Source organism: Heloderma suspectum, chromosome 2, assembly GCF_057233095.1.
Source record: "Heloderma suspectum isolate Gila_16-S chromosome 2, 16-S_ref, whole genome shotgun sequence".
Taxonomy (NCBI): Eukaryota; Metazoa; Chordata; class Lepidosauria; order Squamata; family Helodermatidae; genus Heloderma; species Heloderma suspectum.
This window is the reverse complement of record NC_139459.1, coordinates 337,658,221-337,670,925: the sequence shown is the minus strand read 5'-3', so window position 1 is coordinate 337,670,925 and position 12,705 is coordinate 337,658,221. Positions and strand designations below refer to the sequence as shown.

The 12,705-nt window shown below is 43.4% G+C and overlaps 2 protein-coding genes across 2 annotated transcripts in view; one reads left to right on the top strand and one right to left on the bottom strand.

The window, feature by feature from the left end:
- The window catches only part of IHO1 (interactor of HORMAD1 1), an 80,779-nt gene extending 68,714 nt beyond the window's left edge, over positions 1–12,065 (bottom strand). Inside the window, exon 1 of the mRNA XM_084840572.1 lies at positions 11,935–12,065. The gene's annotated coding sequence lies outside the window, so the exon portion shown is untranslated. The remainder of the gene's footprint in view (positions 1–11,934) is intronic.
- The window catches only part of CIMIP7 (ciliary microtubule inner protein 7), a 58,251-nt gene continuing 48,978 nt past the window's right edge, over positions 3,433–12,705 (top strand). The window contains exons 1-2 of the mRNA XM_084840580.1: positions 3,433–3,466; positions 12,498–12,611. Of these exons, the coding sequence (XP_084696706.1) occupies positions 3,440–3,466; positions 12,498–12,611 (141 nt within the window). The 5' untranslated portion in view covers positions 3,433–3,439. The remainder of the gene's footprint in view (positions 3,467–12,497; positions 12,612–12,705) is intronic.

Genomic DNA, 12,705 nt, shown 5'->3' with positions numbered 1-12,705 from the left:
TGCACTCATTTACAGTTTTTTCAATATCTGAATCAATACTGGGCCACCAGACATAGCTCCCGGCCAATGCTTTCATGCAAATGATCCCTGGGTGAGCTGCATGCAGCATGGTCAAGATGGTTTGATGACCCTTATCTGGAATAACAACACAGTTTCCCCATAGCAGACAACCCTTATAGGCAGACATCTCATGCTGATGGCATTTGAATGTCTTAAATTTTTCTGGCAGTTCCTCATCTGGCCATCCCCTCCATACCCAGTTTTTTTTTAAAAAGTCAGTACAGGATCTCGAGCAGTCAGCCTAGCAATTTGATCAGCCTGAAGAGGTGGGTCAGGAAGGGCTTCTAGCATCAAGACTTCCAGTGGAAGAGGTACAACAAAATCTGGAATTTGAAGTGGTACTCGACTCAATTCATCAGCATTAGCTATTGCTTTTCATGGTTTGTAGACAAGTGTATAATAATAAGCATGGAGCAGAATGCTCCAACGCTGCATGCAGGTGGTAGTACTCAGGGAGTAGGCTTACGAGGAGAGAAGATTCCTAGAAGAGGCTTGTGGACTGTGCGTATTTCAAAAGAATGGCCATAGAGATAGTTGTGGAACTTTTTGACTCCTGCAATAACAGCCAAGGCTTCTCTGTCAATTTGTGCAAAGTTCCTTTCAGTGGATGACATAGTCCTTGAATAAAAAGCAATTGGTGCCTCTGTACCATCTAGAAATTTGTGGCTTACCACACCACCAACCCCATAAGAAGCATCAATAGTAAGGATTAGTGGCGTTTTTTTCATCATAATGTACAAGAACAGAATTTGAACTCAACAAGTGTTTGACATTCTGGAAAGCATTCTCATGCTGGCTGGTCCAGTTCCATGGAACTCCTTTTCCCAGCAAGTGATGCAGTGGCTCAGCAATGGTAGCTTTTTGTGGAAGAAACTCATGGTATAAATTGAGAAGTCCCAAGCAGGCTTGAAGTCCCTGCTTTGTTTTTGGAGCAGGTGCATTGTGAACTGCACATATTTTTTCATCAGTGGGGTGAATGCCAGAAGCATCAATATGATAGCAATGTTAGGCTTGAGGTTCCAATTTCACATTTCTCCTTTTTTACATGAATGCCAGATATGTCAAAACTATGTAGAACTTCTTGAAGTCATTCAGAAAGTTTTTCCTCTGTTGATCCCGTGAGCAGGACATTGACAAAATATGGTACAACACTTGGGCTGGATCTATACTTACTGCCTTTTTTCGCTTCCAATGAGGTTTCACCGCCCGTCTTTCACATTACGCAGTAGCCGCCTCGAATTGGAACCGGAATTTCCCACTTCCGTGCTCCTGGTTTCAATACCCTAATATCCCGGTATTTCCCCTTAATGTGCTCTGATTTTCTGCCTTCGCTACCATATCCAGTCGTAGTCCCTTCCCCCTCTTGTCCATATGCAGCGGTGTTTGTATTTCCCTCCTGTCCAATCACAGCTCTTGACGGCCCCATGTCTTCTTCTAGCTACCTATCATATAGCTTCCCCTCATTTCCTCAGCAACAAGGAAAGGGCTGGATGTGCGTGCACTTGTCTGATCTCGGAAGTTAAGCGGGGTCAGTCCAGGTCAGTGCTTGGATGGGAGACTGCCTGGGAATCAGGCTTCCTGCACTGAGCAGGGGGTTGTTGTATCCCTTCAAATGAGATTAAGTTTTACCCGCTCCGGATGTTGTTTTTTTTACATTACGGCGTTATCCTCACAGAATCGGAGCTTCTCTGCAATGTTTTTTTTCCTAATTGAGGCATGATCTTCGAGCTTCGAAGGAGCACAGAACAACCAATTTTTAACTAACAATTGAGGGAAAGACACAACAGAACCCCTAAAATACAAAACAGCCAATGAAGTGTTGTGACCCCATGCTCACAGGACTGCACAGCTGTGCATTTAAGTATAATGGCCAAAAAAAAAGGGCACTGCGAGTCTGTTAGGGAAGCGCACAGTAAATCACAAGTGTATTGCAGGGGATGCTAGTTTGAAACCGCATTGCTGCACTGTTGCAATGGGGTGGGGGCTGAAAGCGGTGTCATGTAGATGGGGCCTGGGTCTCCAGTGCCATGAAACAGTTCACCTACTGATTTCTGCATGTCAAACCCCTGTCAAAGGCACAGGAGCAAACCAGGTTTTTTCTAGCCAGCTGGCAACCCAATTCACCCATCCTTCTGACTTTTCTAGACACTATCAGAGAACTAGTCATCAATAAGTGTCCACATTTTAATCAAGTATCATTTATGTTGGCTTCCTGTTAGTTTCCTGGCCCTCTTCAAGGAGCTGGTTTTGGCCTTTAGAACACTAAATAGTTTGGAATCACATTATCTGAAGGACTGCCTATACCTGTATGAACCTGCCCAAGCATTAACAGCCGTGTCAGAGGCCTTACTCTCTGGCCCACTAACAAGAGCCATTAGGCTGGTACGTACTAGAAAGAGGGTTTTCTCAGTGGTGGTCCCACATGGTTGGAACTCCCTCCCCAGAAAGATACATATGGCTTCATTACTGCTGGCTTTAAAAAAAACACTTAGGGAGCAATCCTACTGGGATAGGTGGCCACCTCCGAACTTGGAGGCGACCGCCTATCTAATGCAGGGCAGGAGAAGTGCAGAGGGGATTGTCCCCTCCTCACTTCAGCCGCCCTGCATCTGCGGCTAGACAGACAATTTCAGCTGTCTAGCCGTGGGAAGGCAGAGCAGGGGAAGTGGCTGCCAGATGACACGTTGAATGTGTTGTACCGGCATTTCTGCCTTCCCCACCCTGGAACACCCCCAGGGACACCCTGTTTTCGCCGCTCCACACTCTTCTTTTGAGCTCAGAGCACAGGGCCATTCCGAGCTGCCTGCGAAGCAGTGTGGGGGAGGAAGGTCAGTTCTCAGGGAACCGACCTCAGAGCACGGGGTCCGAGGTCGGTTCCTGGAAACTGACGTATCCTATGGCCATCTAGCCGCTGACTAGTGGCCATAGGATTGCTCCCTTAAAGACTTATTTATTCCAGTCTGTATTTGGTGCTTAAAAGTATTAATTATTGCTGCTGCTGCTATCTGTGTTTAACTGTAATTGTATGTTCATGTTTTTGTAATATTACATGACTTAACGACTGAACAACAACAACAACAACAACAAGCTGCCTTGTGAGGGCAGTACATCTTAAAAGGTGGGTTAAAAATGTTTCAAATACATAAATAAAGTAGGTTTCTTCCCAAGAGGAAAAAAGTACCTCAAAATGGCATATTGAGCAGGCAGACATCTTGCCCCTTATCTAACAATCAATGCTTTCCTCACAGAATAGTTGCTTAGCAACTATGTAAACATGGCCAACAAGTCCTAAGCCCAGATCCCAGCCAGCTTCAGGTGGCTGCTCTAAAAGCTGAGGGGACTGGCTGCTTTTAGGCCACTCCCCTCAGATTCTGAGGGGATGCCTAGCCCTATTGTAGGGACATGGGTAAGCTCAATGCCTGTGATGAATGTTGTCTGTGGCTGTTTGTAGGGCCCCATAAACAGTGCTTATTTTTTAGAAAAAGAGATAACAGGGCTCAAGTGTGTCTGGAAACATCACCCTCTGGTCTGGAAGTTCTTCTCCCTAATCCCTGGTGTGTGGAAATTCTATGTATTTACTTAGTGGTGAGGACAATACATTCTGCCCTTTATCAGGGGCCCTTTAATTTTTATTATTACTTCATATGTTCTAGAGTTGAGCAAACTCTGGCACAAATTAAGCCCTGCACATGAAGGTCATTAAACCAGGGTGTGAAGCATGAAGAAGCCTAAGAGATGATGCTAAGGGGTCTGCTGAGGTCAGTTTAACCTTACAAAAAAGATCAGCTCTGCTTTATATGGGAGGGATGCCAACTGGTAGGTGCCCCTATTTCCTCAGAACTGACACTCAGATGATATGAGATTTTGTGCATGCAGCACGGTGGGTGCATGTTATTTTTAGACAGGTGTTTAACTCTAGAAAAGAACAGAATGACAGGCACTGCTTGACCCAAATTCTGACAGTTGTCTCTGAACAGCGCCATACCTTAGCAGTGAGGTATTCTTGATGGGGCCCATGAATTCATGCCTTCTGCTCCCCATCTCTGGGGCCTCCTTTCCTCCTTCCTACTTTTTCACCGTTGGATCCCCCTAGGGTGACCACTTACATATAATCAAAAAAGAGGGAATGCATTACCCCAAAAGAGAACCAAAGATACAGATTTTGCATATGCTAATGTATATGTATCAGTGCAAATGTATAAATAATTACTATAATGTAAATAGAAATATAATGCATCTCACCATGGTGGGAAAGAATGTGACTTGGTGACCTGTGTGCCTGTCCTGTCTGCTGTCCAGGTGCCAATTGCTGATGACTAACTTCAAGGCCCTTGCCACTATCCCTTCTTATGGTTCTTTATGTTTAAAGTGGATAAAGGGTGCCTTCAAATAGTGCTATCTGAAAAGAAGGGCACATGGCACTCCACTCTGTTTTCCTCAGGGGAAAATAGTTAGGGAGCAAGGCCTATGGCTGCCTAGCAACCATAGTATGTTCACCTCAGGCAGGAAACAGGAGTGGCCTTAGGCATGTTGATGGTTTAGGCCAAATATAAAAATAAAGCCAAAAGCAAAGGGGAAGACAAAAAGGATGTTTTGTTCAACAAAAGAACAAAGTTCCAACATGTTTAGGGCCAGATGCAGGTCCTTCTTCAGGGAAATCTTAAAAATATATACAATATTTATAGACTTTCAGTATTCCCTGTGTTCAACAGTATATTGTTGTTGTTGTTCAGTCATTAAGTCGTGTCCGACTCTTCATGACCCCATGGACCATAGCACGCCAGGCCTTCCTGTCCTCCGCTCTCTCCCAGAGTGTGCTCAAGTTCATATTCATTGCATCGGTGATGCTATCTAGCCATCTCATCCTCTGCCATCCCCTTCTCCTTTTGCCTTCAATCTTTCCCAGCATCAGGGCCTTTTCCAAGGAGTTTTCTCTTCGCATTAGGTGGCCAAAATATTTGAGCTTCAGCTTCAGTATCTGTCCTTCCAATGAGCACTCAGGGTTGATTTCCTTTAGGATAGACTGATTTGACCTCCTTGCAGTCCAAGGGACTCGTAAGGGTCTTCTCCAGCACCGCAGTTTGAAAGCATCAATTCTTCGGCACTCAGCCTTCCTTATAGTCCAGCTCTCACAGCTATACGTTGCTACTGGAAAAACCATAGCTTTGATTATACGAATCTTTGTCGGCAAGGTGATGTCTCTGCTTCTTACTATGCTGTCTAGGTTTGCCATAGCTTTCCTCCCAAGGAGCAAGCGTCTTTTAATTTCATGGCTACAGTCACCATCCGCGGTGATCTTGGAGCCCAAGAAAATAAAGTCTGTCACTGCTTCCATTTCTTCCCCTTCTATATGCCAGGAAGTGATGGGGCCAGATGCCATGATCTTAGTTTTTTTAATGTTGAGTTTCAAGCCAGCTTTTGCACTCTCCACTTTCACCCTCAACAAGAGACTCTTTAGATCCTCTTCGCTTTCTGCCATTAGGGTGGTATCGTCTGCGTATCTGAGGTTGTTGATAATTCTCCTGGCAATCTTAATTCCGACCTGTGATTCATCCAACCCGGTGTTTCTCATGATTGCATATAAGTTAAATAAGCAGGGCGACAATATACAGCCTTGTCGTACTCCTTTCCCAATTTTGAACCATTCGGTTGTTCCCTGTCCAGTTCTTACTGCTGCTTCTTGACCCACGTACAGGTTTCTCAGGAGACAGGTAAGGTGGTCTGGTACTCCCATCTCTTTACGAATTTGCCACAGTTTGTTGTGATCCACATAATCAAAGGCTTTAGCATAGTCAATGAAGCAGAAATAGACGTTTTTCTGGAATTGTCTTGTTTTCTCCATGATCCAGCGAATGTTGGCGATTTGATCTCTAGTTCCTCTGCCCCTTCGAAACCCCGCTTGTACTTCTGGTAGTTCTCGGTTCACATACTGCTGAAGCCTAGCTTGTAGGATTTTGAGCATAACCTTGTTGGCATGTGAAATGAGCGCAATTGTGCAGTAGTTTGAACACTCTTTGGCATTGCCCTTCTTTGGAATTGGAATGTAAACTGACCTTTTCCAGTCTTGTGGCCACTATTGAGTGTTCCAAATTGTTGGCATATTGAGTGCAGCACTTTAACAGCATCATCTTTTCGGATCTTAAATAGCTCAGCTGGAATACTGTCATCTCCGCTAGCTTTGTTGTTAGTAATGCTTCCTAAGGCCCACTTGACTTCACTCTCGAGGATGTCCGGCTCAAGTTCCATGACCTCACTATCATGGCTATCAGGGACTTTAAGATCTTTCCTGTATAGTTCTTCTGTGTATTCTTTCCACCTCTTCTTAATCTCATCTGCTTCTGTTAGGTCCCTGCCTTCTTTGTCCTTTATCATGCCTGTCTTTGCACAAAACGTTCCCTTGAGATCTCCGATTTTCTTGAAGAGATCTCTAGTCTTTCCCATTCTAATGTTTTCCTCGATTTCTTTGCATTGTTCATTTAAGAAGGCCTTCTTGTCTGTCCTTGCTATTCTCTGGAAATCTGCATTCAGTTGGGTATATCTTCCCCTTTCTCCCCTGCTTTTTGCTTCCCTTCTTTCCTCAGCTACTTGTAAAGCCTCATCAGACAGCCACTTGGCTTTCTTGCATTTCTTTTTCTTTGGGATGGATTTAGTTGCTGCCTCCTGAACAATGTTACAGACCTCCGTCCATAGTTCCTCAGGCACTCTGTCTATCAGGTCTAATCCCTGAAATCTATTCCTCACCTCCACTGTATATTCATAAGGGATATGATTTAGGTCATACCTGAATGGTTTAGCGGTTTTCCCTACGTTCTTCAATTTAAGCCGAAATTTTGCAATAAGAAGCTCATGATCTGAGCCACAGTCAGCTCCAGGTCTCGTTTTTACTGACTGTATAGAGCTTCTCCATCTTTGGCTGCAAAGGACATAATCAATCTGATTTCGATATTGACCATCTGGTGATGTCCATGTGTAGAGTCACCTCTTGTGCTGTTGGAAAAGGGTGTTTGCTATGATCAGCGTGTTCTCTTGGCAAAACTCTATTAGCCTTTGTCCTGCTTCATTTTGTACACCAAGGCCATGCTTGCCTGTTATCCTGGTGATTTCTTGACTTCCTCCTTTAGCATTCCCCTATGATGAAGAGGACATCCTTTTTTGGTGTTAGTTCTAGAAGGTGTTGTAGGTCTTCATAGAACCGATCAATCTCAGCTTCTTCGGCCTCAGTGGTTGGGGCATAGACTTGAATTACTGTGATGTTGAATGGTTTGGCTTGGATTCGTACTGAGAGAATTCTATCATTTTTGAGATTGTACCCCAGTACTGCTTTTCCCACCCTTTTGTTGACTATGAGTGCTACTCCATTTCTTCTTAGGGATTCTTGCCCACAGTAGTAGATATGATGGTCACCTGAATTAAATTCACCCATGCTTGTCCATTTTAGTTCGCTGATTCCCAAGATGTCGATGTTCAATCTTGCCATCTCATGTTTGACCACCTCCAGCTTACCTTGATTCATTGATCTTACATGCCAGGTTCCTAAACAATATTGTTCTTTAGAGCATCGGATTTTCTTTTCACCACCGGACACATCCACAGCTGAGTGTCCTTTCGGCTTTGGCTCAGCCGCTTCACTCTTTCTGGCACTACTTGGAAATTCCCTCTGCTCTTCCCCAGTAGTATATTGGACACCTTCCGACTTGAGGGGCTCATCTTCCGGTGTCATCTCTTTTAGCCTTGTGATACGTTCCATGGGGGTTTCTTGGCAAGAATACTGGAGTGGGTTGCCATTTCCTTCTCCAGTGGACCACATTTTGTCAGAACTCTCTGCCATGACCTGTCCGTCTTGGGTGGCCCTGCACGGCATAGCTTATGGTTTCACTGAGTTATGCAAGCCCCTTCGCCACAACAAGGCGGTGATCCATGAAGGGATCAACAGTATATACCACAACAATATCACAATTGTGCATCATCATACAAAGATATAAAAACTCTGCAAAACCTAAAGAAAGAGACACTCAAATATACAAACTATGTAGAAACGTTCACATTTCATAGAGATAAACTGATTTACTTAGTATAATGCTACAAGTGTTTGTTTTTTTGCTCTTCAGATGCCAGTCTCCTATGCTATGTTAGGTCTGGGAGAAAAAAAATAAGAATTTAAGTACACAAAACCTGATTAAAAACAGCTGTATTTCAAAGGAGCGTTGCAAGGGTGAGAGACTTCTTAATGTCAAAAGGAGTCGTTGTATTTAGCCTCAAGATCCACCTAGCTAACATCCCTTTCTAAAATAATTCTTTCTGCCCATTTACAAATAGTCTCTATTGGCCAGAATGAAAGGTCTCTGGGTTTTATCATTCCAATGTTGGGCTAATGGTGCTCCTTCGATTCCATGTTTGATGTTACTGATATGTTCTCCTGTTCTAATTTTAGGATTCCTTGTAGTTTTTCCTATATACAATTTGTTACAGGGACAAAGTATTGCAGACACCACAAACTTATTATTATATGTTGTGAAACCTCAGCATGTATTCTTTTTTGTTAGCTTCAAATATAAAAAATAGCAATTTCCCTCCCCCATGAGCTGTATCCTGTAATCCTGGTCATCCACAAACACACATACACATACCTATATAAATACTTCACTTACACCTCACATCAGATCATACGTTTAGTGGGCTATCAATCTATTTCTTCCTCTTGCCTCCTGATTTCATAGGGTGCTTCCAGATGGAGGGCTCCTAGCACTACAAATGAGAAGCCATTGTGCGGTTATTCTGTCTTTTCTTCCTTTATGGATTTCCGCGGTAAGGAAAAGGATGGGAGAAGTGGTGGGAAAACATGAGGGGGGTTACGAGCTGAAGACAACAGTGTCTGGACCCCCCATAAAATTCCATGAATGAGGTAGGGGGATAGCACCATAAAAGCCTTGTCTGAAAGCACCCCTACTCCCCCTTTTGCATTATGCCTCACATTCTTCACTCTCTACTATTCCTGAGCAGCAGAAATACACACCAAGCAAGTGCTATGCATGAAGATACCTAACCATTTATTGCTACTAGGGCCGGCTCTACCATGAAGGTAAATTATGCAATTATGGGTTGAATTACAAACTGGGCATATATGAAACAATCACATGGTTGCTTCACTACACCCAAAATTCAGCCCAGAACTCCTAATTCAGGGGTGGTTGTGTTTCAGACCACATGATTATTCCTCAGAAACACTTATTTCTCTGGCTAATTCACTTGTTCTACATATTGAAGGGTTATAGAAACAATTATTTAGCCTGTATATTAAATGTGTGCCAAAGGCCCACATTCCTTTACTTAAAAGGGTGACTAGTTGCCTATGGAGGAAAAAAAATGAAAACAGGTTTTACCCTTGACAGCTGGTGAATCTAGACATGTCCCCACTGTTCAGCATTTAGGATAACTGCATTAGGTTGAATTTGCTATAATGTTCTAGGAGGTAGTAATTTTTCTCCCTATGAGACTATTCTGAATTCCAGAAAAATGTTCTAGATTCATAGAATAAACAATCCCACAGCCCATCTGGTCCAACCCTCTGCCTTGCAGCATTATTCTGAAATTATTCTTGACAAATGTTGGTCCAGTCTTTCTGGAAAACCTCCAAGGAAAGCAATCCATTTCCAGACTTTGCTTATATCTGAAGCATTTTTCTAATGTTTTTTATCTAAACTCACTTATGTAAACCCATTTTTTCTTGCCCCTTTCTTGATAGATATGATGAACAAATGTTCTCCCTTTTGTTTTCACAGAATTCTAAATATAAGGAAATGTTCAGAATGCCCTGTTTCCAATTTTCTTTCTTTCCTTCTGTAAACTAATATATCCACTTCCTTCAGCTATTCTCTTATAATAACAATTCTTTATGGAGTGGCATGGCTTGTAATCTATTGTATGAGACACATTGCTTAGATGTAAGATAGATGAAAGATGGAATTGTACATTGTTTTGTAGCCATGAGGATTGTGATCTCAAAGACTGCACACAAGCCAGGCAAAGGCAATGGGCATAGAAAAGTGGTCTTTGATTGCCTCCTGCTGTTCCAGCTCAGCCCTTCCCTTTCATTCTTGCCAATAGTGCAAACGAATTCCGAACAGGGCCTCGATCTTTTCCCACAATCAGGGCAGTATGTATTCCACAATCTCACCCTATAAGTATGGCACAGAATTCAGCATATTAAGACTCTTAGCAGTCATTTATTTCTTAAATATTTTTTTTAGCCAATAAAGGCTGCAAAGATGGGTTTGAAAGTGTGTGGGCAATGCCTGATGAAATCTCAGAAGCCCTGCTGAATGTGATTTCCGATGGTCAGAAAGTGAAGCTTCGGTGCCTTTCTATCTCTCTGCCCTTCATCCATGACTACAAACACCTCAGAGACAGCCCCTATTTTCTGATCCTGTTCCTGATAAATTGCTGTCCCCATTTTTATGTTTGGAGGATTGCCTTGTTAACATTTATAGTGTGAGTTGCTATAGTTGTTGGAAGTGTACTGGCCCACCTCACTCGCCATACTAGAAGGTTCCTGAGGTCCCATACTACGAGGACCCTGAGGTCTCAGGCACTGTGCTTTTATTTCTGTTCAGCATTGCTTGCAGAATTATTAGTGTCAGCTTCAGGTTTTTGAGGGTCCTTGAGCAAGATTCTCTCAACAAGCACACTCCCTCAGTGAATCTCAGTGAATCAGAACCTGTTACTGCTATTGTTCCTCATCCTTCTCATCATTGCTACCACTTGCTTGCTTGGCAGGCAGAAAGCCAGTAAGCAAGTAGGTAGTGACATCTACTGCTCCTCCTCCTTACCACCACCATTGTCTGGGCGGCTTACAGTGAGAGGTAGGTGAACAAGCTGATTACAGTGGTAAGGAACAGGAGCAAATCCACGGGAATCTTGGTAGAGGGCCATTACTGAGGTGTAGGCCCTCAGCAAGTGCCCAACCATGTTTATCCTTAACACCAGCCCTGAACAGTATGCAGCATGGCTTGTTCTTAATAAGCCTTATTTATTAAAGTTGCTGTTGTCAGTTTTACATCCTCTGTGGTTTCTCTTCATTATATATTTCAGTTCTCATTCTTTGGGATTCAGCTGACTCCCCTAGCAAGCTCAGTCTCTACATGGGTGGATACATTTTGTCTCTAATGCACAATATAGATAAATATATGTGCAGGAACACTGAGATTGGTCCTAGACGAGGGTTCCAGTGCTAATGATCAAGGCATTGTGCATCTATTCTATCTTTTCTTCCTTAGCAGATTTTTTTGCTAGTAAGAAAAAAAGATGGAAGAAGTGGTGGGAAAACACAGGAGGACTACACATTGAAGAGGTCATCATCTCTGGACCCCAAATACAATTCCATCACTGAGGCAGGGCAATTGCACAATAGAAGTCATATACGGAAGCACCCTAAGGCACATGCAGGGCACAGCCTACCATTTCACACACTAAGGCTGCTGAGATATATTTTGAACAGTTGATAACAAATTTTAGGACAATTATCTTATGAAAGCATGCCTTTACCCAAAGGAATTGTTGCCATCTTGGCTTTTAAATCCATGCAGAACAGGCTAACACAGAGTAAATTAATACAGTTTTCAGCAGACAGTGAAAAATCTTCAACGATCTGTTAAAATGGAGCGGGGAGCTCATTTAGTCATCTTTGGTTTGAGAACTGGGGTGTTCTCTTTTGCCTGTGCAAAATAATAGATCTATGCAGTTGGCTTGCTTTCCACATATTATAGTGGTTGCTGTATCCAACTTTTCTGTCACAGAATTACAGTTACTCTAATGCAGAAGTGTGATTTTTAAAAAATGCAGAGTATACTCAGTCCTGCCTATAACTTTTTGTCATACCATGTGTTAGGCTTGTCCAGGTTTTGGCTTTCAAGTCCTGCACGAATGGTTGGATGCTGTAGGACACAAGCAGGAGTACAGGAAGTGTTGGTGGGGGGGTACCTTTTCAGCCAGGACGCTGTTAGGGTGAGTGCAGGAAGGCAGCCTTGAATAGGGCATGGCCTGTTTCTGCTGAACACTCCCTATCAGCCAAGTACACTGGAGCAGATAAGCTCAGGCTGAAGCACTCTGCGCATCTGGACTCTGGTGATTGAGAGTGTTGAAACAGCACTCCTGATTCTCTCAAATTAAGCCCTCTTGACAAGCCCTTGGCTGGAATATGTGACCCAAGATCCCAGTGGGAAGCAGGCAAGCATCTTCAGAGATTCACCTGTCTGCTTGCCCCAGCCCGAAGAGTCGCTTTTCTTGTCAGTAATAAGAATAATAACAATGCTTTCCTCTTTGTCAGAGGCAAAGTGTGACCTCCACTGGCCTTATCAAGCTAACCATCAAGTTTGGAGAGGCTGGTGGATTATATTGATGAATTGCTAATTAGGGGCTCCCTGTTGCCTGTCTTGCTCTAGCACGCCAATGGTTTCTATGGCAACTTCAGAAGCAGATGCAGGAGTGACTTCACCCAGGAGTATCGTAAAGCAGCCCAGCCACAACCTCCTGATCTCTTCCTGAAGAGAATGAAGGTGAGTGACTTCTTGCTGGTCTCTGGCAGGTTCTCAGAGAAGACACATAAATACTTGATTCTTCCTAGCCCCCTTTCTGATTGTTAATAGGTAC